The 26,868-nt window shown below is 37.7% G+C and overlaps 4 protein-coding genes across 4 annotated transcripts; 2 read left to right on the forward strand and 2 right to left on the reverse strand.

Annotated features, from left to right (window-relative positions):
* The first annotated feature begins 3,042 nt into the window (after nt 1-3,042).
* Nucleotides 3,043-3,777, forward strand: LOC137736238 (uncharacterized). The gene has a single exon (XM_068475547.1). The coding sequence runs from the start codon at nt 3,043-3,045 to the stop codon at nt 3,775-3,777; it is 735 nt and encodes a 244-aa protein (XP_068331648.1).
* Nucleotides 3,778-14,041: 10,264 nt separating this feature from the next.
* LOC137736693 (pentatricopeptide repeat-containing protein DOT4, chloroplastic-like) lies at nt 14,042-16,241 on the forward strand. The gene has a single exon (XM_068475925.1). It carries the CDS (start codon nt 14,267-14,269, stop codon nt 16,214-16,216), a length of 1,950 nt encoding a protein of 649 aa, XP_068332026.1. The 5' UTR covers nt 14,042-14,266; the 3' UTR covers nt 16,217-16,241.
* A 19-nt stretch (nt 16,242-16,260) lies between these two features.
* Nucleotides 16,261-18,789, reverse strand: LOC137736694 (calnexin homolog 1-like). Its single transcript, XM_068475926.1, has 6 exons — nt 18,568-18,789; nt 18,415-18,484; nt 17,099-18,228; nt 16,920-16,991; nt 16,695-16,811; nt 16,261-16,597 (listed from the first exon to the last, which is right to left on the reverse strand). Exons 1-6 carry the CDS (start codon nt 18,670-18,672, stop codon nt 16,454-16,456), a joined length of 1,638 nt encoding a protein of 545 aa, XP_068332027.1. The 5' UTR covers nt 18,673-18,789; the 3' UTR covers nt 16,261-16,453.
* A 1,465-nt stretch (nt 18,790-20,254) lies between these two features.
* On the reverse strand, nt 20,255-25,978 carry LOC137737971 (DNA replication licensing factor MCM2-like). Its single transcript, XM_068477565.1, has 17 exons — nt 25,709-25,978; nt 25,423-25,601; nt 25,165-25,319; nt 24,897-25,074; nt 24,543-24,762; nt 24,251-24,458; nt 23,846-23,980; nt 23,558-23,749; nt 23,297-23,469; nt 23,022-23,210; nt 22,797-22,913; nt 22,565-22,649; nt 22,325-22,477; nt 22,089-22,214; nt 21,816-21,998; nt 21,127-21,288; nt 20,255-21,019 (listed from the first exon to the last, which is right to left on the reverse strand). Exons 1-17 carry the CDS (start codon nt 25,924-25,926, stop codon nt 20,903-20,905), a joined length of 2,790 nt encoding a protein of 929 aa, XP_068333666.1. The 5' UTR covers nt 25,927-25,978; the 3' UTR covers nt 20,255-20,902.
* Between the last annotated feature and the right edge of the window lie 890 nt (nt 25,979-26,868).

Genomic DNA, 26,868 nt, shown 5'->3' on the forward strand with positions numbered 1-26,868 from the left:
TTAAGTCATGTTAATATCTTATTTTGATTTTTTAATATAGACAATAAGACAAAAGACAAAGTGTGAGAGGAGGTGAGGGGAGGTGATGAGAATAGCAGGAGATAAAATCCTATTCCATTACACTCTCTACAATCTGCACAGATATTAAAAGTAAACTTTTTAGTCAAAATGGTCATGAGATTTAAAATTGATAAAAGTTATCCCTGAGTTTGTTCACCATCAATCGTTTTGGTAATTCCGTACAAAAATCTCCATTAAACAATGATAAAATGATAAAAAAAAAAAAAAAAAACCCTCAATTTTTGGTCAAATCATTTTGGCTAAGTATTTTTGCCATTTTGGTCCAAATTTATCACAATTTATCACAAAGGACCAAAATGATTGGTGGTGGACGAAGTCAGAGACCATTTTTTTATTGATTTTTAATTTTAGAGACCAAAGTGAGGAGTTATGTCAATCTCAATGACCAAATTTGTAAACGAAATGTTGTGTCGCTAATAGGAAATAAACACGTGAATCAACATTTAAGTAATAATTCAATCATCAACGTCCATATCACTTGGTTTACAAAATTTGGTTTAAAAATTTAGTCTCCCTAGCATTATCTAAAATATAATATTTAAAGATACGCACAAGAGAGATGTTAAAGAGACATTCTTAAAAGTGGAACTCTCTGTGAACTATTGGTTACCTCATATTTTTGGCACAATTGACTAATACAAATGGGGAAAAGGATCCCATCCGGATCCCTTCCTCCAAATCCACCAAGTTCGGAGATCCGAACTACTGAAATTTGATCCAACGGTTCAGATCTCCGAACTTGATGGATTAGGAGGAAGCGATCGGGAGAGAATCCCTTTCCTACAAATGGGACCAATCAAGACCAAATAGGCCAATCAGAAAAGCGGAAATATTATTTCAATTCATTATTAGATAGAATAAGAATCTTAAGATCATAGAAGTTGGGAATGGTAGTGTGTGCGTCACGTCTTGGGTGTTGTTACTCTTACGTCCATCGGGAAATGCATTCTCCTCTCCTCTCACCCTTCCCTTATACCATGCAAAGCATAAAGGACCAGTCCCACAGAAATTACGGATATATTCTTTTTCTCGTACTCAACAAAAAATATATAAAATAAAGATTTCAATATTTGGTACTCCAGTCTTGGTTTCTTATTTCAACGCAAGAATATTCTAAACTAATACTCTTATCTTATCCACGAAAAGAAAATAAAAAATAAAAACACACATTGTGTTGACCAACTTACTACGGACTGAAATTCGTAGATGACGCACGTCGAACCGTATGTATACATCTTCGTTCCTTTTCTCTCTATAATAATTTTATGTGCTCATCCGGCTCTTCTGACTACAATAAGTTGGTGTTCCCTCTCATGCATATCGTGCCAAATATAAGGATAAAATTATGAATCGAGCATGGCCGCATATGGAATAGTATAGAGCATATCCTGCCAAATTACTATTTAGTATCTACACTAAATTATTTTTCTCAAAGCCGATTATTTTGCAAGTAGTCCCTTAATACATTAGTGAAAAGATGTTGAGCTTTTATACGACGGTGTGAGTTCAAACTCTGTCATTAATTAATCTAACATTTAATCTTATAAAATCTACCCTTGACCAAAAAAAAAAAAACCGATTTATTCAATACAAAAAAAAGTGAGTAATTTAAGAGGCAAATTAATAAAAATGATTTGAAAATTTTGAGTTTTAACGATAACGATAAAATAAGGGGTAAATTGAATGGTACCAAGATTGATTTTTTAATGTAAAAATATGATTTTCGTTAAAATGAACAGTACCGAAATTTTTTCGTTAAAGTTCTTTAATTTAAGGGTGGGGTTTGGAGTTTGGACCGCATATTATTTCATAAATAAAAGGCGGGATCTGGGATTTAAAAACTAGGCCTCAATTGGCGTTCGAGAAGAAATTGCAGTCAAACCAAAGTGTCAAACTTTCAAATTAAAAATAAATAAAAGTAGAAAGCAAAGCTTTACCCGGGTCTATTGCGTCCCCACCCCCTCCTCCTCTTCTCTCTCTCTCTCTCCCTCTCCCTCTCTCCCTCCCCCCAGTCTTCAGTCCTCTAAAATCCAAGCTGTCTAATTGGAAAACTTGTACGAATGCACTCGTGCCATTTCGTGTTAATGATTGAACGTTATATGAATGAAAATTTATATATATTTTTGTATCTTAGGACAGAAGCTAAAATAAGGATTACTCCTCACTTGAACCGTATATATTCTGAATATCTAATGTTTGAAATGTCTTCGATATGGTTGATATTTCTGTGAAAATATAAAAAAATCGGATAAATATATAAAAAGTGGAGTGAAATTTAGACTTCACCCATATTACAGAAACTCTTAAATTCCGGCTAAATCCGATAGATTTTGTCGATATTTCCATCATATAAGTAAATATCAACAAATTGTCAGATAACATTCCTTAAAGATTTATTTTAAATTTTCATGTTTTTGAGCAAATTTTCATTATTTCCATCGAGAATAACTAATATCGATATATCTGTCGATACTTTCACAAATTTACATATTTATATTTCCACTGATATTGATTTTTAAACATTGCCTACAGCTTAATCAAGATATACTTTCTCTCTACATTTAGTTCTAAATTTCCTTTGGATGATTTTGGATTAAATTAAAATAATGTTGGAATTAAAATAAACCATAATATATTTTACTATTGTATAGAGACATGTACACATTCCATTCAAACCCATATAGTCTTGTTTCCATTAAAAATTATATATAAACTCCAAGAAACCCCCCTCATATCTTGTTAGCTTCTAATCAATTTTCTCAGCCCCACACACCATACCCAAAAGCCACAACCCTTTTCGCTCCCTCACTAATTTAATCAAACACCTTATCATCATCCATCTTTCTGCAATCAACGTATATGCTCAAAGTTCCCAACCAATTACATCTCTCCGATCTCACTCGTTGACAAATGAAGTTGCGGTTCTTCGCACACCAAATGGTGCCGTGGTGCTTCCAATTAATGGGCAGACACCACATATCTCGCGCGCGGCTCCGTTCCAAAGACCAAGCCCGCCCGATCGGCACCATCAAGCTCGTCAAATCGGACGGGCTTGTGTTGGTCTACCACCAACCAATCCACGTTTCGGAAGTCATGACGGAGTTTCCGAAACACCAAGTGTGCCGGTCCGATACGTTGTACATCGGGCAGAAGATCCCGGCACTGTCGGAGGACGACCAGCTCCAGCTCGGCCACAAGTACTTTCTCCTCCCCCAGCAGTTTTTCCAATCCGTGCTTTCGTTCGTCACCATTGCTTCCTTCAGCAACACCAAAGACTCGTCGAGAAACGCATTTCTTAGAAAGGCCGCGAGCTGCGAGCCGTTCGATATACAGAAAACGCCTTCTGGATGTTTGAGAATACGCGTTTCGGATGAGTTTATATCGCAGCTGCTGGAGGAAAAGAAGTTCAATGAGGAGGAGGACACGGCGACGACGAAGGCCAAGAGCAGGGTCTGCACGACGGCTCAGCTGCAGAAAGACTACACGCAACTTGTTGGGTCACGGCAGTGGAAGCCAAGGCTCGAACCCATCAGAGAGGTTCGGGAGAAGAGAAGAAAGCTTTCTTCTTTTGGGATGAGAAGATCTTGCAAGAAGAAATCTCAGGTGAATTCATCCAAGGCTTCTCAGAAGCAAAAGAGTAGTTCTGCTAATGGTTCTTCCAAAGCCAAGATCAAGATTAAATCATCAAGAAAATGATGATTAGTGCAGTTTTAATTGATGATTTGTTAGGATTTAGATGTCAATTAGGAGGACCTCTTTTGATTTTCATTGGATTGAAGTGAATATACTGATTAGTAAATACATGACTGTTTTCATGCTTCTTTCTTAATACAATTACTTTCTAATTGCACCCTTTGCCTAATGATCATCATCTTTTTGCTAATCATATTAAAATTAAATTCTTCTTCTTTATTTTCTCAAGTGTCACTAGTCCGTGGAAATGATCTTCGCACATGTCAAATTATTTCTCTTCATTAATTCTCTTTCGAATATTCGGTGCAGGATTTACTTCAATCTTTAAATGCTTGTCTGTCATCGAAGTATATCTTCGTATTCTTATAATACTCGACAATCGACATATAATTCATATTTTCGGTTGTATATTAGTTTCTCTCCTACCACATCAGTTGGTTTTTTGATGTGAATCTAATTCTGCTAAGTACAAAATAAACCCAAGTTGGAGGCGCTTGGGTTGCGCAGATTTTCCAGAAATGTAATGGGAGATGGGTTGGTAGGGTTGAACGGTGCTGGCGCGTGGGTGGGTTTGGCAGAGTTGGACTGGCTGGCCTAGGTGACGAACTGGCAGTGACAACTTTAACTTGGTTGTTTAAGATTTTTGAGATAATTGGGATATCGACAAATTAGCAGTCAAAATGGGTAACCTAGCTTTCCATCTACTCGTTTGGAAATTGGAAATTGGAAATAAATTTACAATTGCATTGCATGAATGAGAATGACGTGATTTGCATACCAATCCTTGATTTGCAAAGTGAACCAATGGGAGAAAATCTAGTTGATTGCATCCGCGTCGTTTATGAGAATATTTTTGCTCATTACAAATAATGGTGATTCTTATTACTTTATTTATTTCAAGATTTATGCAACAAAATAAACATAAATCTTAAAATTTAAGATTATCAAATAATAATAAATATAGTAATAAACATTACTACCTTTGATAATGGTGAGCAAAAATACACCCGTCATTTATAAGAGAAGGACGTTGACTACTTTGACTGAGACGCCACGTGTAACTCAATTTATCATGTCCATGTAAGTTGTTTTTATATACAAGACACCTCTTATAAAAACATGAGATTTTTAGGGTTTGAATCTAATGTTTTTAACTCAAAAACAATTTTTGAGTCTAAAGTCAATAATTCTTGTTTGGTATGACTATTTTTAAAAAGTGAACGCAAAACTAACTTAAAAAACTTAGCTTGCTTATAGAAAAACATAAAAAAGTCGGTTTTTAAACTCATTTCTCTCTCATTTTTTCTTTCTATCTTATCTCTTCCTATTTTTTTTATTTTTTTTGTTAAATAAATAATATATTAAAAGGGCAAAAGCCCAAAGAGAACAACAACTGAAAGCTGGGCAAAGAAGAAAATTCAAGGCACCAGCAAACAAAAGGGAAAGCCTAAAAACCAAAGCCTAATCCACGTAGGGAAAGGCAACAAACAACTTAGAGACTAAGGAGCAACAACATTCCAGTTATGGAAGACCCCTATGTTAATGGTGGAAGGTTAACTTTCAAAGTACACAATCGACACCGAATCATATTGGTGATCAACTAAAAAATTGTAGTAGGAGGTTTCTTGCAGTTGTTGAAGATGCGGTTATTCCGCTCACACCATATGCAGTAAACAGTAACTGCCAGTGAAAGTTTTCTATTATGATTTTTCTCTCACCTCTCACCTCTCACCTCTTCTTTTTTTCTCCGCTCTCTCATCCGATCATTTCCTTCTTTCTCTTCCAATATGTTATGACTCGCTCTCCCTTTCTTATTTCTTTAATTGTTAAGATTTAAAAATAATTTTGAACAAGTTTTTGGGTCTTATAAAAAACTGTTATTAAGAAATGGTTTTAAGAATTTTTTTTGAAGAAATTTTTTGAGTAGGCTTATATTTTTCTATCTTACTTAAGAATGAAATTCGATAATGCTCAGCCCAATTTTACCAGTGTAAGAGTTTCCTGAATAGACACCTTTATGCAAAATCTTATCGTGCTAACCTTAACTTTGTTAGGCATGTCTTTCAAAGACAATTATTTGTATTTTAAGTCTTACACGAGGTGAGCCCAACCTAGTCTGATCTTACTTAAAAGTTTCCTTAATATGATAGCCCTATCGAAATTTCTATAATGTCAATATGCACCAACAACTCACTCTAAGTCTTAAGGGTTCCTCATATAAATACATAAACTCCTTTGTATTTTTGGCAGTCTCACCTAGTGAAAGAGCTGCCCTAATATGGTAGCCCTATCGAAATTTCTCTTGCACCAATAATTCACACTAAATTTGTAAGGCACCTCTTGTAAAGACATGAAATTCTATATTTTTTTTTGTTGTCTCACCCAACATAAGAGCTACCCTAAACTGATAGTTGTACCAAAATTTCTCTAGGATTAATAGACATAAGTAGCTCACCATAAATATGTAGGGATCATCTTAGTTTCACTCAATATAATGAGAAATTCTTCCATCCAACACCTGGAGATGGTGGGCCATGAGGTTGTTGTAAGAGGGGTGGGATTTAGATGCAAGGTAGTGGTGGGTCATGGGTTTTTATTTTATTTTATTTTTTTTGTTTGGACCGAACAAGGGCGGTCTTGAAGGTAGTTGGAATAGGCGGCTGACTAGGCACCCCAATTCGGAGGGGCCAACCTTGAGAGTTGCATGTTAAAATAAGAAGTTTAGAGACTTTGAGTCTTCGTCTAAAGACAATAGCCTATAAAGCTGAGCAACAACATTTGTAGGATTTAATTGTTTTGTATAATTAGTTGAATAAAAAACTATATCACAAGAAAGATTGAACGAGTTAGCTATTTTATTAGTTAAAAAATTAGATTTGTTGGGGGACTTTTAGGTCGAGGTGGACTTAGGCTTTGAGAACGTCCTATTGTCGCCCTTCGTGCAGACTTGTACCAAGTCTCGGGATATCTCGAAAGAGTTAGCTTGTCTTAGGAAATACTCTGGTAGCATTAACGGCTCGAAGATAACATGATTGATCAAGATAATGACTTGCTCAATTGAAGCGTGGTGTGGAAGTTAGAAGATTATCAATTTACATGAGACAGCAGGGGTTTGCATGGTTGCATGGCATTCTTAGCTGCATGCTTTGGGCTTTCCTAGGGTGATAGTAAGGCTTCTAATGGCTGAGATATTCAATGGAAGGTTGTGGAAATTACTAAGGTTGCATGAATGATGATACTAGAGGCTTGGAGTATGTTTCTGGGCTAGATGAAACTCTCTGGGCTTATTTCCTAGGTGGTTCTCTCCCTGCATTCACTCTCTGTGCTACCATTTATGTCTTGTCCCACTCTGTAATGGTTTCTCCCTCCTTATGTAAGTGAAGGGTTTTTCTTTAGGCTTCAAGGAAATCTCTCATATTATTCCCCTTTTGGTGTAAAATAGTTGCATTGTTGAGACCTCTAGTTTGCTTCTTCCCAAGGCGCGGCTTTCCCAAGGTGGCTTTCGTCATGCGCCACTTCTAGTAGCACGCTTCATGGCTTTCACACGTTATTTGTTTGTGTAGGCCGAGAAGGAAAAATCAACATTAAATGCCTAACTTGCTGGGCTTAACATGCATGTAACGCAGGAATCTAGTTCAGTACCAACTAAGGGGGTTGGCTTGCTAGGGAAATGGGTAAACTAGGCTAGTTCTCTCTTAATGTTGCCTGCGTGAAATGCAAAGGGTATGAGCTTGGATCTCTCGGCCCCCAAGCAGCTCAAAGTCTTCCATGTCCCTGATTCCACGTAGGCCCGATAACCTTCTATAACCATTCACACCACAATCCACTTGACAAACCCCGAATATGTGACTTAAGCTTAGCATGAATAGTGACTGAGGAAGCATGGTGTGATGAATAGGCATGGGCATAGTGTGAATATTTGGTTTAATCACCGTGGCATTGCATGTTGGTAAATATATTCCTCGTCTATCTCGTGCCTTAGCATGTGTTTGAGCTTGAATGTAGGCTTTGCATGACAATTGGGCCTTAAAACTTGGTTGAATTGGTGTGTGACATTTTTTGGCCCCAACAAGATTATGTAAACTTAATTAGTACATTTGTGTCTAAAAATACAAGACGTGTAATATTTAAGTAATGTTTCTATATCTTTTCGTTCTTTTGATATTAATTTTTAATGTTATTTGATGTAGTAATAGACATTTTATATGTATTCAGACTTACCTACGACTCTTAATTTCTTAAGATCGCCTCTGAACAGGACGAATGAAGTGATTTGAATACCTGCCTGACCTAAGAATCTCTACAACATAAAAGCTAATCTAATCAAATTAGACAACGTGTCGAAAATTCTCAATTGCCAATAGGTAGTGAGAAGCACACAACATCTACCACTTGAGCCAATGCCAATATCCATCATCCAATTGCTAGCCTTACCAGTGAGAGATTTGTCAGTGTGATCGATACACTGAGTGGTACACCATGTGTCACTATACAAATGGTGGGATATGTGTGTTAAAAGGTTAATAACTCAAAAAAAAAAAAAAAAAATTCCCACCACTTATATAAAAACACATGGTGTACCACCTACATTCCCGTCATAATGAAAATTTCTCCTTACCAGCAAGTGTTGGAAAAATAGGGTCTAATTGCTATATTAAATCACATGAAAAATCAAGAAATAATTCATGCAATTATATATATCACAATAATGCATGGAGTAACCAATGTTAAATGAACATGATATAATGAATTACAAAAACCTAGAAAATACGGTCGAGGCAAGTGTTAGACACTTTGTCCTTAAGACAAGTTTACGCCCCACTACGGTGCTCATGGTTGATTAATGCATATCTCCCAAGATACAATGACCATGTCTGTGTAATAGTAGCACTTCAAATCACAAGGCTCCATGAATCACGATTGTGTTGAAAACTCTCTTATATGAACTCAATGTAACTCTCTAATATTTAGTACACTCTATGTATGATTATGTAAAACAATGAAAAGTTCTTTTGGTGATTATAGGGGGCTTCCCTATTTATAGAATGCGAGATACTTCTTTGGAAAACATGTAACTATTCATGAAGAGTCAAAAGTTGCAACACTTCATTTAAGTAGACATATCTTTCTACCAAAAGGCTTCACTTCTAATTTCCATTCAATTAATAAATTTAATATAATAATAATATTATTAAATTTTCCAACAATCCCCTCATGAATGGAAATTGACTCCGATACCATGCAAATGACAATGGAGACACTACAGAGAGAATTCAGTAGGAAAAGTACTGCATCGGGATATGTGGCTTTTGGCTTTGAACCTTCCGTAGTGAATTACTATCGGATTTACTTGGCTAATCAGTGAATGTGATGTCTTGAACTGTTCAACCGTTTGTGTAAACCAACACAATAATAATCACACAATACCCTTCCAGACACCCCGTGGTTGCTCGATTGTATTCATTTTGGCCTTCAACAATTCTTGGTTTCTCATGAGTGCTTTTAGAGAACTAAGCCCTTCAAAAAATTCTCACAGGAACGGCTCCATTCCTCACTCAAGATAGGTGACTTCCCATTAAGAGTATCCTGCAATACCCCATTTGTTATTTCCAAGTATAGGAATCATTAAAAGCAAAGCTTATCCTAAATAAGCTGCAGATAACACTGTTTCATCATAGGACATGGGTATAAGATTATCTCCGCAGTGCTCCCATTGAATCATCCACAATTCAGTTGTCTCTTTGAACCTAGATCATGGGATCTTCAGTCAACTAGGTTGGGTTGCTACTATGGCGATTCTTAGGACTTAGGCTTTTAACCCATTCCCCTCGATGATACAACTTACTTTCTTGTCAAACCTTTAAAAATTGGTACCACTAGGTTGACTACTCATTATATGGTCATCACAAACTTTATATCCATACATGGAAATTATTTCCTTTGAGAGTCGTTTTCCAACGTAATTTCTCCAAACATGTATTTTGAACTTGATAAGTAATTTGCTAACACTTGGGTAAAATCCCCCACATTTAAGGTATTTGCTAGAAGATCTCCAACCTTTCAATACCTTAAAACTTCAATTATAAGAGATAATCGTTATCTCTTTCTAGATGCAAATAACTTTTACATTCTTTTTATGTATATCCTACTTCCCAAAAATAGCTAAGCCACCCCGACAATTCCCTCACATTGTGGTTGCTATTTAATGCTATCAATTTCTCATTTTTCATGAAATAGGAACCTATGAAGATATATATATATATATATATATATATATATATATATATATATATATATATATATATATGTTCACTTGGTTTATTTTCATTTATCAGGCCTTAAAACCCTCACTAGAACTTTCCTAGGAGAAACATTGCTAGCACTTTTTGTTTTTAGCCTTTAAACTTTCAAACTTCTCATGCTAGAACCAATTATGTCTAATGTGCCTTCCAATGAGAAAACATCACTTGAGTTGTTATCACTCGCATTGCAATTTCATTGGACTTAGTATGATTCATAGCGGATCTTCTAAAGCATGCCAAATATATATATATATATATATATATATATATATATATATATATATATATATATATATATATCACTGCATAATCTGCATCTATTCCTTTAACCGGCACAAATCTTATGATAAAATAGTCGACCCTTTTCATTTGAAAGTGCATATTAATTTCGGTTCTCTTATTCAACCGCAATACATCAGCTGCATAGTTGAACAGGTAGCCATTTCCTTAATGGCAACTGACATGCCTCGAGAGAAACTGCCATGATCTGCGTCTCACCCACTTGGCTTCAAAGTATGGGACATACATAAAGGTAGGAAATTGAACAAAGACATGTCTAGTGAAATATCTCTTCACCATATGTTTCTCCATGAATGAGAATATGCTCCATTCATGTTTTTCGAGAAACTTTCCAAGAGACTCATCTTCCCATTTGAAAGATTGTGTTCGCTCACACATATAGGAACACAAATATGCATGCCACAAAAAATGCATTTTTATTTTTGTAGTCCAAGACGCACCACCATTTACATCTTTGTTTTTACGGTAAAGAAAATATCAGCAATTGCTATAATATGGCTTTTTGCATATACAACAAAGCCAACTAATCGATACCACTCAAACGGCATCATCGATCTTTTCTATTTTTCCAAAGTTTTTGGAAAGAGGGAATCCCTTTCCTTCACACATTTGTTCGAATTAAAACAGTTTGGACTTGACAGAAAGATGCAATTTCCAGCCATGTAGACAAATACATTATGCAAAGATGCATATATACATCATAAGGGTTCACAGGTCAAAACAGTTCTACAAAGAAATGTAAGTCATATGTTCAAATAAATTACGTGTCAAAACTAACATTGCAAAATGACATTTTAGAGAACAGACGTACATACAATATTCATTACCTTTCATGAGTCTAAGACACAAGCATCGTTCCACTTTCCAAAGTGTACTCACAGGGACTAAAAGCAAATGAAGAAAATATACACAAATATATATTCCTATAATCCAATGTGAAAATTAAGCAACTATAGAACACTCTAATGACCTACTACGCACGCATGTATCTAAATCGTGAGACAGATATTCAATTGATTTTCAAGACCAAAAGTATAGCAATCAAACCTATCTTGTCTTAAGATTGTTGGAAAAATAGGATCTAATTGCTATATTAAATCACATGAAAAATCAAGAAATAATTCATGCAATTATATATATCACAATAATGCATGGAGTAACTAATGTTAACTGAACATGATATAACGGATTAGAAAAACCTAGAAAATACGATTGAGGTAAGTGTTGGACACTTTATTCTTAAGACAAGTTTACGCCCTACTACGATGCTCATGGTTGATCGGCGCATGTCTCCCAAGATACAACGACCACGTCATTGTAATAGTAGCACTCCAAATCACAAGGCTCTATAAATCACGATTGTGTTGAAAACTCTCTCATGTGGACTCAATGTGACTCTCTAATATTTAGAACACTCTATATATGATTATGTAAAACAATGAAAAATTCTTTTGGTGATTATAAGGGGATTCCCTATTAGAATATGAGAAGCCTCTTTGAAAAACATGTGACTAGTCATGAAAATTTAAAAGTTGCAACACTTCATTTAAGTAGACATATCTTTCTACCAAAAGACTTCACTTCTGATTTTCATTCAATTAATAAATTTAATATAACAATATTATTATTAAATTTTCCAACAACAAGGACATGAAGTGGAGCTATGGTCAAAGTTGGCCCGGTCATCAATCTAGACTGTATATTACTTTACAAGTTTTTAGCTGGACCCCTACCTATTTTTGCCCATTCTGGACATTCAAATTATTTGACTGGGGAGTGGGTGAGGTGAATTGTTTTCTACGTACTTTCTAGAGCCCCGTGGGGGTTCCCGTGGCTATCATTTTAATGCCAGTTTACTTCCAAGACCGATATAACGGCCGTTTCCTTCAAGACTGCCAAACTCTTTGTTGACCTTCAAATATTTTTGTGTGGATCACATGCTATGCAAAGTACAATGGTTAAAATATTGTGGTATATTGGTTTGCCAAGTAGTCCACTTGCTTCAAGATTGTATTTCTAGAAATTCTACAGAAAGATACATGGACAATAGAAAGAGTTGGAACATTATTTACGTGTCAAATATATTTTTTTGAATTTTATTTTGGTCAATACTTGTTATAGGCGTGTGCGGTCTGGTTTGCCTTACCACTAATCGATTTGGTTCAATGAATTAGTTTTGTTTGTGTTTGTTCCCGAATTTACACTATTCGGTCTAATTAATTATGGACTTTAATCTAGAAGTTTAATTAGCCGAATACGAGAATGTAGGACTTAAGTTAAATTGAACTATGTTTTGGACCAAAATGAGTCAATGACATCGTAGCCACTGCATCATTGATCTTAGAAATCAAGTCAAGCCTTAAGGCTTTAAATTAAAAGGAAAACTAACAAAAAGTATAAAAAAAACTTTAGTTTTAATGAAAAATGACAAATAAATTTGCAGTGAATGGTATTAGAAAAAAAGTAAAATATAGTTTTTCGTTAAAAATGAACAATACTGAGAGTGTTTCGTTAAAACTCTCTACATTAAATGTTTGTCAAAGCGCGTGATCCAGAAACGAAGAATGCCATAATAACCTATAGAAGATCTCCGCCTGGAAAATATAAAATTGGCAAGAACCAAGGTCCGAAGAGTAAATTGATGTCCAATCCAAGGCAATCAAAGTTCATGATTCAAAGTAGAAGGTCCACGATCTTTTAAAAGAGGTCCGGAGGAGATAAGCACATGGAGAAATTCACTAAGGCAAGGATCAAGGCGAATCGATCCGAACATGGATGAACATTACAAAATAAGTTGATTTCGCATACATCATATCTCAAGATTAGAGTGGCTGCGGAAGAAAGTTTTTCAAATGAGCAAGACTCAGAGGCCAGACAAATGATCGATCATGGGCTAATGTTGCCCTATAAATACAAGATTAGAATAAGTGAAGAGGATCCCTGATCAAACACAACTAGTCTTTTACATTCTCTTCAATTCCTAATCCTAGGTTTAGTGTGATGTAGTTCATAGTCTAGTTTTTACTTTTTCGTTTTAGTTTATTTTTAATTGCACTAGTCTAATCTATTTTTTTGACACACTCGGTGAGACAATCTATATGAACAACTAATATGGATCAAAATATCCACATCAGCTGATAGATTTGCAAATCCCACATTTTGCAAATCCCACTTTGAAAATGTGCAAAAATTTCTTCTGTGTTTTTAATAAATTATTTCTGTGTGAAGCTGTGATTTATAAAAATGAAAAATGACTTATTCCTAAAAAACTTAGAAAAGAGTAGTAACCTGATTGTAGTTTACACTAATGTTTGCTTTCATTCATGTATTTAAACATATACATATACATATACATATATATATATATATATATATATATATGTATAGTGGTGTGCTATTCACATACTCATTTTTACTTCTCACACATCTTTTTAATTTTGGACCATCGGATCGGATGGATTGAAGAATATCAAAGAAAAAAATTTAACAATAGGTGTGTGAGAAGTTAAAAGAGGTGTGTGGATAACACAACCCTATATATAATGTGTTAAGATTCAGAGACACGTTTTTAACATATAGTTTGACACATTTTTTGAAGTTCACTTCATAATGTAGTTGAACAATCTAACCATCTATATTTTATATCTTATCTCAAATATCACGTCTCACAAATCACACAAATCCGAAACCATGAATAAAGCACTTCGACCAAAGGTGTCGTTTCTTTATTAGGACTTGAGACCTGACAACAAGCACGACATGTCGTTGATATTTGACCAAACTTAACTGCTCAAAGGAAAGCCTATCTTCTCCGGAAAAAGAAACTCCTCCTCGATAACTGCGCTCCAATCCGTACGGGCGATGCTGAATTAGGTGCGACTGAACTGAAAATGGAAGCCCTTCCATCCGCCCAAATCCAGCGCTTGATCGTCACCGAGAACCCAATCAACACCGCCCGCTACAAGCACTCCCGAAATGCTAAACCCACCACGAAGGTGTTCGACAAAATGCCCCACTCAGACACCTTCGCATGGAACAGACTTATCCAGACCCATATCGCCAATGCCGACTTCCACCACGCCCTCGCCACTTACCACCAAATGCTCGTCCGCGGCGTTCGCCCCGACAGACACACTCTCCCTCGCGTCTTGTCTGCCTCTCGCCTTTCGGCTGATCTCTCCCTCGGCAAGCAACTCCATGCCCACGCTCACAAGCTCGGCTGCTCGAGTGACCGGTACGTGGTTGCTGCTCTCATTGAATTGTACGGTCGTCTCGACAGCGCGGACTCCGCGAAAGGGCTGTTTGACAAGTCCCTGGTTAAGGACTCTGTTTCATGGACAATGCTGACCAGACTGTACATTGCGGAAGGTAAACCCGGCAAGGCGGTTCATGTGTTTGAGAGAATGGTGGAGTCCGGAGCACAGATAGATTCTGTGGCTGTGGCGACGGCGGCTGGTGCCTGTGGCATGTTGAGATCGTTGATTGACGGAATAAAAGTCCACAGGGTTGCCAAGGAACGTGGATTGGAGTATGATGTGTTGGTGAGCAATACCCTCTTGAAAATGTACATGGACTCTGGCTGTGTCGACGAAGCTTGGGCAGTTTTCAATCAAATGCCGGAGAAAGATGTCATTTCTTGGACAGAAATGATTCATGCCAATGTGAAGAGGGGAGGCTTCAATGAGGGTCTCAAGCTGTTTAGGCAGATGATTGGAGACGGGGTGAAACCTGATCCGCTCTCGGTCTCTAGTGTTCTCCCAGCATGCGCAAGAATGTCTGCAGGTAAACATGGCAAAGAGACCCATGGATTCTTGCTGCGACATGGTATTCGAATGAATCTCACCGTTCTCAATGCTCTTATGGACATGTATGTCAAGTCGGGATTTATTGAATCAGCTGCAAAAGTTTTTGCCAGGTTGAAGTACAGAGATCTTGTTTCGTGGACTGTGATGATAACAGGGTACAGCTTACACGGACAAGGAAAGATCGGAGTAGATTTGTTCTGCCAAATGGAAAAGGAAACGAGTATACAGATCGATGAAATCACCTATGCCGCTGTCCTTCATGCTTGCGTTGCAGCACGCATGGTTGAGGAAGGGAAGTTTTACTTCAACTGCATCAAGACACCTACGGTTGCACATTGTGCTTTGTTCGTAACTCTTCTATCGCGTTCTGGGCTGTTTGATGAGGCGAAGAACTTTATTGCCGATAAAAAGATCGAAGGAGATCCCGAGGTACTGAGAGGACTGCTAGACGGCTGTAGGATTCACCGGCAACTGAAATTGGGAAGGCGGGTTATCGAGCAGCTCTGTGATTGGGAACCTCTTAATGCCGACAACTATGTGTTGCTTGCCAACTGGTATGCTGAAAATGCAAAACGAGACATGGTCGATGAGGTTCGAAGAATGATGACAGACTTGGGTTTGAAACCTAATAGAGCTTATACTTGGACAGAAATCAGAAACAAAATTCATGTGTTCGGGACGGGGGACGTATCGCACCCAAGATCACAGGGAATATACTGGGAGTTGCAGTGTTTGATGCAGAAAATGGAAGACGGAGGAGATCGACCTGATTCGGATTTTAGTTTCCATGATGTGGATGAAGAGCGCGAGTGCGTTCCGACTGGCCACAGTGAAATGCTGGCTATTTCTTTCGGACTCATCAGTACACAATCCGGGACAACGATACGTGTAACTAAGAACCTACGGGTGTGTCGCAGGTGCCATGATTCTGCAAAAATTATATCCCGGATGGTAGGACGAGAAATCATACTCAAGGACCCAAATTGTTTCCACCATTTTAAGGATGGTTATTGTACATGTGATGATTTTTGGTGATTAACTTATCTTTATGTTGCTGTTATATCATCTGGAACAACATCTAATACAGAGTGGATCAACATCTACCTCCAACAAAATAACGATCAGCACAAGAGTATCGCTAATCCGTACTTAAACAAGTGTTCTAATAAGAAGTAAAAAAGGAAGTTTCGGAAACATACTTGCAGGAAATCAAGCCATGTAGGCTCTATCTCAAAATTTTGCGAGTATAACAACCACATACTGCATGTATGCTCATGTTTCCCCTCTGGTAGACCGCCTGCGGGGGGGAGGAGCTTCAGCTTCTTCTTTCTCAATCTCATCTTCCTTCTCGCCGCTGCTTCCTTCATCATGGGATGTCTCTGCAGCCGCAGCCCTGTTTGGTTCTGGAACAGTGACCTGAAAAGCACAGGGCAAAAGAGTTTACAAGTGCACTAGCTTATGAGATCAAAAGTCATTACCACTACAGAAAAGTGAATATATGCTAGATGTATACCGCCGGTTTCTTGCTACCAAACAGGATTTTAAAGAAAATTGACAAGAGAACAACCACGACGGAAACGATAACACCAATTGTAATATTGGGCTGTTTTTCTCCCTTCTCAATCAATTCCTGCATGAGCAATGCAAAAACAAATGATTATCATCTTCTATGATTCAATTAAGCATCACTTTTGAAAAAAAGTTGTTATGATGCTGCAATGGCAAGCCAAGCACTTACAATGATCCTGGGTTTGTATGCATCCAAGAAAGAAACATCTGCTATCTTGTAAAGAAGGTCGAATACTTTCTTCTGCAAGTATTTGTTCTTAACCCTGATTAGCTTATGATATACCAAAAATCAATCGATACAAAGGAAACTCAAATATAAAATGAAAAAAAAAAAAAAAATTAGATTACCTGGTAGCTTGAGAGTCCATCAGAAAGACCTGCAGCTTCTTCCTCAGCCTTCTGTTTCTCTTTCTCAGTTTCAAACTTCGGCTTCCACGTTGTTAGCCTAACAGATTCAGCAACCTTCTCATTATCAGCTATGAGAATATTGTCAAACAATATTCCGTCCTGCATTGTCCATATCTCAATGCCAATAGCAGCAATGGGCTCAAAGTTGGGCTTCTCGGTCTCGAAGTAATCAGGGTTTGGAATTTCCCGAGGCTTCCAGATGCCCTTGTAACTGGGGTTGTCAATCATAGGAGGGCTCCATTTTCCTTTATAAGCAGGATTATGTTTCATTGGCTTCTTCCATTCTCCACAACCAGGTGCCAAAGAACACTTGGGGTTATCCGTCTTTGTTGGTTCCCATACACCATCCTCTTCGTCGTCCCAATCTTCTGGCCTTGTCGCCTCAGGGTCATCAATCTCTTCAGGCTCATCATCCAACCACCCTTCAGGTTTCACAGCATCCTCGTCCTCAATTTCCATTGGTGCATCCTCGTCCCAATCATCAGGCTTAACGGCATTGGGGTCCGGAATCTTCGCCCGCTCATCCCAATCCTCTGGCTTCTTATCCTCTGGGTCAGGAATTGTCTTGGCTGGAATCAATGCAGGCTCAAAATCTTTATTTGACAGGAAATTCGCCTTCTTCTTCTCCTCCCCATCTATCAAAATCCTAACTTCGTTATCAGGTTTCAGTACGGCAGTGTAAACATGAGACAGCTTATCGGAGGGCACGGATGGAGGGTCCTTGAGATGGTGCTCAACATACTCTCCACTCTTGGGGTTCTTGTGCTTAAAAATGAAATGAACCTTGTTTGTGGAACCACATTTGTCCGGTCCAAACATAATAGAATACGGCGACTCATTGTCAAATTCCTCCGCTTTCCATCCAGCCTCCTGTGGCCGGAGGTACTTCAAGTAAGCACCGCCACATTCAAGCCCGTTCTGGAGCCGGACCTCAAACTGTAGGACAACGGTTCCATCAGCAAGGCTCACAGCCTTGTCCATCTCTTTCACCACTGCATACTTCCTCGCCTTCTCACTCATCAGAAGCCCGTAATCATCATGTCCCTCACTCTTGGACAGTTTCCATACCCCTAAACTCGACATAAATAGATAAAATTAAGCACTCAAAATTCACTGAAAAAAATAAATTTGACTACACTCGGAGAGTAAACGACTCAAACTGCACAGAAAAACAATTTAGGAAAACATAGATAACCGAAAACAGCTAATTGCTGCGAATAGCCGATATTAAAACAATCAAACAAAAAACTGGATACCTTGGTACTCATCTTTCGAAGAAACAATCCATCGGCCTTCAAACGACTCAGAAAATGGCTCGTAAAAGATCTGTAAATCATAAATTCTCTGTAAACATTCATGAAAAATAAAGATTATTATGAATAAATAAGAAAATGGAAGGGAATGGTTACCGAATCGACTTCGTATTCTGAAGAAGCGTGGATCTGAGAAGCAGAGCAGCCAATCAGCAGCAGAAGAAGGAGGTCAGTGATTCGACGCCACCGTGTTCCTGCCATGAGGACCGTCGCGCCTTAACCCTAAGCGCGCCTTCGATTTTGCCTACACACTGGAACAGTTGATTTGAAAGCTTTCCTTCACTAGGAGAATAAATTTTATTTATTTATTTTATTGTTTGGCGGCCAGTTGAAAGGAAGAAATTTTAATAAAGTAGAAGGATGTTATTGGACGATGCATGAGTCGTGAGAAATGTAGTTTAATTGTAATAAATATCATAGAACCGTTTAATTTTTTTCTTGTGGCTTATAAAACAGTTTTATAAAATATTAGGAAATGTATTCAATTGGGATTTTGAAAGATTTTAATTTTTTTTAATGAATTTAGGAGTATTCAATCAAGAATTTAAGTGATTCTCTGAAATTCAAGGTGTATTCAGTTAAAATTTTAAGATAGTTTATTAAAATCTGTAGAAATCCGGATGTATTCAATTAAGATTTTAAAGAAGTTTACAACATTCCAGTATATTCAATTTGAAATTGGTTTTAAATAATTTGAGAAAGTTACACTATGTTTGGGTGAAGACATTTAAGATTACTAAGGAATTTAAAAATGACGAAAATTGAAATGACGAGATTTTATTTTCTAGAATTTGTAAATTTTCTTGTTTGGTTAACCTAAAATAACAATGGAATTGAATACGGAATTTGTTATTTTTAAACTCTCAATCATAGAAATTGAGAAATGACACCTATTTACATGGAATTTGAACTTGGGATTTGGTGGTCCCAAATTCCAAGTTTATTTTCCACGCGGAAATTCTAAATTTCTATGTTTATGAATCCAAACAAGAGAATTGGTGCCTGTCAATTTATAAATTCCAACTTTTACCAAAATTCCATGTTTATTTCCCTCATCCAAACATAGTGAAATTAGAGGGAATTAAAGAGATTTCGTAGTGTATTTTAAGCATCCGCAAATCTTACATCGTTCCATGAGATTTTGAGAGAATTGAATCAAAATTTTATATGGAATCTCTACAAATCAGTTAAACTCCATAAAAATCCATTAAACTCTCTCAAATTCTCAATTGAATACATCTCCCTAAGTCAAATTGGGTACAGTTATTCCAGGTATAAAACAAATTTACGATGCCGATTTGATTGAAATTTCTCCATTCAAACTTTGAATGATAATTTAGAATACAAACAATCTGATTATGAAATATCTATATATTGAAGTTACCTCAATCACTTAGATCTCGTTTGGATGTACTTTCAAAATAACTAAAAGAGTTTTTGGTAAAAATATTTTTAGATTCAATTCTTAGTAAAAATGTAAGTAAACCCTGAAAAAAAAACACTTAAAGCAAGTAAATCTTGCAAAAACACTTAAAGTGCTTCCTAAAATAAGCATATAATTGGTGATTTTGGAATCCGAAAATATTTTCTCTAAAAGTTTTTTCAATTATTTTAGAAGTATATTCAAGCGAGCACTTAGATGGACTAATCAAATACTTATGGACGAATTGGTTCAATAGTCAATTTTCGATTCCATCATTCTCTCGTACCATCAATATTAAATATAATGGTGTACATGCAGAAAATAGAAGTGTACGGATTACTTCCTTAAGCATACGATGAGCAATAATTCTTCTCTTTATGTGAGAGGCTTTCTCTATGTTTGAGAGGTGTTCTCACCGATTGTGTGAGCTTTTCGATCCGGTGTCTCCTTCAGCCACCGGCCCTCGGCGTGGCCAGGGTCGCTGGCAGCTCTTTTTCTTTTTCTTTTGCCTCTCTTCTCTACTATGTACGCCTGGTTCTTTTCTTGTTTTATAGCCCCTTTTTCTCTATATACTTATCCCCAGTTTCGGCCTCCCTCCATCCTATAATTTTCCAGATCCATGACCGATTCATTTCAACGCATTTCGCGGCTTTGTCGGAAGGTGCGTAGAGCTTCAACCCCTGCTAGGTGCTCGGGTGGTCACACCTATATGTGTGATTTTTGAACTGTCGCCGGTGAGAAGTATCTTTTTTAGCGGTGCATTCGAGTCTACCTTTTAGTTTTGTGCTTTTATTGTAATTGAATATCAACCCGTGTATGTATTTTTTTGGTATTGAATTTTACCTTTGAGAAAGAAAAAAAAGCATATGATTAGTAATTGAATTGTATTTGTTGGAGCAAATTAGGACATTTGCAATCATATGGTTGAGCAAATGAAAATTGTGAGATTTAGTTCATAATCTGCATGCAAAACTAATGCAACATTTTTGCTCGTGCTTCTTCCCATCATCATCTTGCAAGGTGATGCCTTATCAATCCACGCTCTCCATCCAACTCAAAGTTGGCTCCTGAGAAACTAGCGCTTGTAAAGAAGGGTCGCAGATCAAGAATCTCATACTCCTGCGCCTGCAAAGAACAAATCAAATCCGAAAAGTTCGATTATCAAGTACCTATTTCGGTTAGGAAAGTAAAAAATTACAAGTTCCAATAGCAGGATTTCATGTCTGCATTACCATCCTCTGCAAATCTGCCACTTTTACATCAATGTGGGTGAGCCCTGCGGCTGATCCGGAAACAATTTCTTCAAAGCGGATTGCATCCCTCACGAGCTGACGGAGTAAATGAAGGACCGCACTGTTGTAATCCTTCTTATAAGTCATGTATTCTCTGAATTTCTGCATAATACAAAACAAATCCTTCAGTAATCAACTACACAAAAAACTTAAAAAAAATTGCCAAGTGATCTACAAATTCTTCAGATAGGCACAAAGTACAAACAAGATCAGATCGTGCTTGGCAATGATTTAATTGTGAAAATGCATATATATAGCTATGGTATTTAAAAGTTAACGGCATAAACATTCAGCAAAGACCTACAGATGAATATCATGAGTCATTTGCAACTTGATTTTTGGCCAGGAGTAATTGAAAACTTATCAGAGCATTAGCAAGCAACAAATACAAGAAAATAGGAATGGAAAGTTGGCCGCGGTGGAATACTTAAGAATCCTCGCATATGCAATTGACCATACTCACTATAACGTAAATTTCCATTGCCGAGCTAAATAATAGCTAAAACCTTAATAATTCAATGTGTCAAGTAGAGTTGCCATTCTGTCATAATATCAGAAGTTTTGGAAGACTAAAGACACCAGAGTAAAGATGGGAAAAGGAAAGTGAAGATGTGCGGTTTTTTTTATACCTTTTGCAGAGCTTTCTGCACCCCAAATTTTTGTGTTGAGATGAATGAATCAAGTAATACACGAATCGCCATGTCCACGTCTTCTTGTATTACATGCTGTCTAAGGTGCATTCTTGCATGTGCTTCAGACATTCTGATCATTGATTCAATATGCCTTACAGCTATGGGTACTCCTTGTCCATGCTAAACATAACAGTAAAAGAGTGAGTCTCCTGTAAGGTTAAACCCAAAGCACAAACTCTCAAGATAGAACACGTAAGAAAAGAAACTAACTGAAGATTCTCTCCGCATATCAGCATAAACACGAGTGATCTTTTCCAAATCAGCATCGTGCAACCTTGGGAATACATTTAACTTGGCATATGTTACGTATTTCTTCAGCATATCTTGAGGAATTATCTGAAAACAAAAGATCCAAAAACTTGTGAGATTAAAAAGAAAGAAACTCAAGTGCATACAAACCAAGCAAGTACAAGTTCATAGACTGGGTAGAATATGAAGTATAAAACCTCTGGATCTACTGGGTTGGCAGAGGCTTCACTATCTTCGTGGGATTCGCTTATAGGCATATCATCCATGTTAGCTCCCTTGGCTTGTGACTTGAAGTGACTGTCAACGACAAACTTTGCAAGCATTTCATCAGTGACTGGGTCAACCACATCCTGCATATTATCATTTTTTTCCCACCCTGTCAAAATGAACTGACATAGAAATGTGGAAAAGTAGACTAGCGTTTGTAGAATCCTGACCTTAACAACACAGAGGATGTCAAAACGAGAGATGATCGGATCTGTTAACTCAACATTTTGTGCAAATGTTTTAGAGGAATCATATCTGGAATGCAGACATACAGGTCAGATTGTTCTCAGAAATGCAAGTAATGGTTACAATGGGAAGAAGAAAATTATGTCTAAGTTTAAAAATGCAAGAGAGGTTGTATGTCCCAATGGCTATTTTTAATAAATTTTTGCACTACCAGACCTTCCTCCAACAGGGTTTGCAGCTGCAATGACAGAGCAGCGTGCTTGGAGAGAAGTGACAATCCCAGCTTTTGATATGCTAATACTTTGCTGCTCCATTGCTTCATGAATACTCACCCTAATCGCAGATGAAAGTGTTAGTGCTCAAATCTTCAACATAAATGGGGAAGGGCGTGAGTCAGCTTTCATAATTGGAAGATTGACATACGCAGTAGCATTTCAGTACCTATCCTGATCGTTCATTTTGTCAAATTCATCAATAAGACATATTCCTTTGTCAGCTAGAACAAGCGCTCCTCCTTCAAGAGTCCACTCCCTTGTAACAGGATCCTTGTGGACAGCTGCTGTGAGCCCCACAGCAGATGCTCCTTTACCAGTAGTATACACAGCCCTTTGCCCAGTCTTCTCAACATACCTTTTTAGAGGAAAATCGAATAATTAAATAGATCTTCACTGTGGAAAAATTGGATACACTTTTATGTGAATGATAGTATCTCTTACTTAAGAAACTGTGATTTCGCCGTGCCAGGATCACCTAAGAGAAGTACATTTATATCCCCTCTTAGCCTGTGTTTTCCCTCAACATTTTTCTCTTGGCCTCCAAACATGGCAAGAGCTATTGCAGTCTTTATGTCCTCGTGGCCATAGATTGATGGCGCAATTGACTTGATAAGCTGCATTCATCAAACTTATAGTTATTTCATGGTAATACAAAGAGGTACGTAGTTTAGAAACTTTAGAATGAGGGTTTTGGTAACATACCCTTTCTCCTATTCTAGGGTCTTTTGACAACTTTTCAATCTCTTCTTTGTCTTCCTGAGTAAGTTTGTAAGCAGAAAATAGGTCTTGCTTCTTAGTGATATAATTTGCTTCAACCACAGTGGCAAATACAGGAAACCCGTTCTTTGTATTCAAAGACAAGTCAAAATTATTTGAATAAATGCCAGTGACCTCCTGGAATATATCAAATAGAAAAGAAAACAGAATATGAGCGAACAATTATTCACTAAAACAAAGTAAAAAAGAGCAAGACAAAGATGAGGATCCTACAATCTCTTCCCCTGGACGAGCACAATCAATTAGATCATTCAATAGTATCACTTCCTTGTATCTTGGAAGCCGACCTGCGGGGACAATTCCAGGGCTCTCTTGGAGTGTAAGCTTTTGATAGTTCCTGTATATTGTCTGAAGCAAGAAATGAATATATACAAGGTTCAATTTGTGTTTCACTTATACTCTTTGTCTTTGCTAAGAAAAGGGATGGAAACAGGGGGGAAGAAAAGGAAAGGCTAATTTAGACCAACATTTTTATATAGATGTTGAACCCAGAACAAAAACCTTAACTCAACTACGTCCTCCAACAGCTGTTCAACCTACTTCAAGTGCAATACTAACTATAAAATTCCATAACATTAAAAAACAACTGAAAGCAGATGTGAATTTGTAAAACTTCACCTGCTCAATATTGACACTGAATGGTCCTTTTGATTGGCATTCAGGGCAAGAACCAACTTTGACTTCAGAATAAGAATTCTGAAAGAATGGCCCCAAGATTGCTCCACATTTATTGCAATCATACTTTACTTGCTGCAACTGGGGAAACACCCCAGAGCGCCGGGTCACAACCCCTCCAATACGAATCATGGTATTCAAATGGACCTGCCTGCACATCATTAGAGGATGAAAACGTCACCACAAAGGAAAAGGCAAGGAAAGGTTTCACCAAACAATGAAATCCCCAGCATACCTAATGTTGCGAATCTGATCGTAAACAGGTAAGTTAGTTATCCGGACATAGATCTTTTGATGGATACGTTTGTAATTGGGGTGTAAAGTCAACACAACATTCTTGGCAACATCTTCCATAACTTCAAGGACAGACTGGGGGGCATCAGCCAACCAAATGGCAATATTGGGATGAACATGGATGAATTGCTTGTAATCAATCTCCAGACTACACTTATTGGCTGCAAAATGCAACAGTAAATTCATTCAAATCCAAAATCCAAGGCACTATTAGCTTCCTGCTTGCACAAACAATGGGGTAAAAAGTAGAACAGTTAATAGACCATAACAGTCATGAAAGAAGCTACGCATTTACCTAACACCATCTCATTAATGAGGCGCACACATTCGATATCACTGCGATCCTTCTTCACATAGGTGAGTAAAAACTCTTTGAATTTTCTGCCTATGAATCTTCGCACTTCGTCTCTAGTAACCCACTCTCTAAGTGTTCCCTGAACACAATACATATTAAAGTCTTCGTCTTCATCATCCTACACATGAAACCCACAACCGGTGATAAGAATTTGACATACAAGAAAAGGGTTTGCAACGCAAGTTAAGGATGATTTGTATAACTAAACCTCATCACCGTCAACATCAGTCTCTCTGGAGTGTTCGGGCTGTGACTGTGATCTTCCGGGTGAACTCTGCATTCCATCTGTATCATCGTAGCTTCTCGGAGGCCTGAAATCTGCCCTTGCCCTCTTCGAAGGCCGATAGCTATCATCATCAGTATCTGCAACCACAATGCCAACATACTCTCAACATTTCACCAACACCAACATCAAAAACCTAATCTGAATTGTTACATTAAATTCAGAGAAACAAAATTTACTCACCTTGGTCATGGAGAAGATGGGGGAGCTTGCGGGAGGTGTGGACACCGTCGCGGGTATCAAGCTCGACTTCCGCGGCCCGGCGGTCGGCCATGATCTGATCCAAATCCCTCTCGTCCTCAACGGAATCATCCAGCCCCACCGACTCGTATTGATCGTGCCCATCCATTCTCCGATAATCACTAATTAATCATCCACAACAATCATTTCTCGAAAATCAAAACTACGAAAATAAAATAAATTGAAAAACATCATGCTTTTTAGAGAGAGAGGAAACTGAAGTACTGACTCCAAGAAATTGTCGTGGAAGAGATCCTCTCCCTCCTCCTCTTCAAGGAGGGGGTCGTCGTCGGGTTCATCTCGGACGATTTCGGGGTCGACGGCGGCCTCGTCGTCGGAAGAGGAGGATGAGAAGTTCTCGGAGGTGCGGCTCGTGTGCGGCAGCTGGTCGGTGTTGAACCCGACCGACGTCGGCGAATCCGGCGTCGACGGATGATTATCTGCCATTTCCTTAAATTAAAGTTCTTTTCTTTCTCTCTCACGCTCTGTGATTCTCTCTCTCTCTATGCGGCTGGAATTGCAATTCAGAAATTGGAATTCCGCTGCCCTTAGGGCTCACACGGGACGAGGCTTCTGCTTTTTGGCGGGAACCTTTCCCGCCATTTTGGCTCGCGTGGGCTGCCACGTCGCATGATGGATCGACCTCATTTTGGGCTTTCAGAATTCAGTTGAAACCCCATGGTCTGGACCTGGGCTTTGGATTCGGAAACCCAAATTCTTGGCGGGCTTGGATCAACCCAAATTATAAATCAACTGAAAACTTATCACGACACAACAACTTGTTTTCCGCGCATCATGTCTATGTAAAAGAAAACTTGTACATGTCATTGTATTGTCGATACAAAATGCTATGGTATATTCGTACCATGAAAGTCTTTTAAAGATAAAAGAGAGGAAACTGCCGCGGAGATTTTTGTGATGCTTTCCAGCATAAACTGTTTTCAATTTTCTTTCGGCCATCTACATTGGTAAGCAGAGATATCATCACTACACCTTAAAGTATAAACTCGTTGTCCGCCTTATGACAAGGCTTGTGTATTGGGCCACATATTAAAAAAAAAAAGTCTCATCGTTAAAACAGCTCTATACATGCTTTTCATTATGTATAACAATATTCGTATTCTGAGTTGTTAAGGGAAGGAGAGAGGGTTTGAAGTTGAGATGTAGCGAGTTAAAAAGTAAGATCACAATCTAGCACTTGCAACTAAACTTTATTCCTTTTTAAATATTAATTGTTTTTGCTCAACCATGAAATAAATATTAGGGTTAAGCACGGATAAGCACCCAACCTTCTGGAGTGATTCCAAATTAATCTCTCAACCTTTTAAAACTTTAAAATAACTACCTAACATTTGAAAAGTTAGATACCCGTTAGGTTACTGGCATTAA

The sequence above is a fragment of the Pyrus communis genome, chromosome 6, assembly GCF_963583255.1.
Source record: "Pyrus communis chromosome 6, drPyrComm1.1, whole genome shotgun sequence".
In the NCBI taxonomy this organism is placed as follows: Eukaryota; Viridiplantae; Streptophyta; class Magnoliopsida; order Rosales; family Rosaceae; genus Pyrus; species Pyrus communis.

Coding starts and splice junctions, on each gene's coding strand:
- LOC137737971 (XM_068477565.1), bottom strand. CDS start 25,926: ATGGCAGATAATCATCCGTCGACGCCGGATTCGCCGACGTCGGTCGGG. Junction 24,459..24,542: donor GATCAGATTCGCAACATTAG/GTATGCTGGGGA, acceptor AATGATGTGCAG/GCAGGTCCATTTGAATACCA. Junction 21,020..21,126: donor TGGCAGATTTGCAGAGGATG/GTAATGCAGACA, acceptor TGTTCTTTGCAG/GCGCAGGAGTATGAGATTCT.
- LOC137736694 (XM_068475926.1), bottom strand. CDS start 18,672: ATGGCAGGAACACGGTGGCGTCGAATCACTGACCTCCTTCTTCTGCTG. Junction 18,229..18,414: donor TTCGAAAGATGAGTACCAAG/GTATCCAGTTTT, acceptor TGTCGAGTTTAG/GGGTATGGAAACTGTCCAAG. Junction 16,812..16,919: donor CATACAAACCCAGGATCATT/GTAAGTGCTTGG, acceptor TTGCTCATGCAG/GAATTGATTGAGAAGGGAGA.
- LOC137736238 (XM_068475547.1), top strand. CDS start 3,043: ATGGGCAGACACCACATATCTCGCGCGCGGCTCCGTTCCAAAGACCAA.
- LOC137736693 (XM_068475925.1), top strand. CDS start 14,267: ATGGAAGCCCTTCCATCCGCCCAAATCCAGCGCTTGATCGTCACCGAG.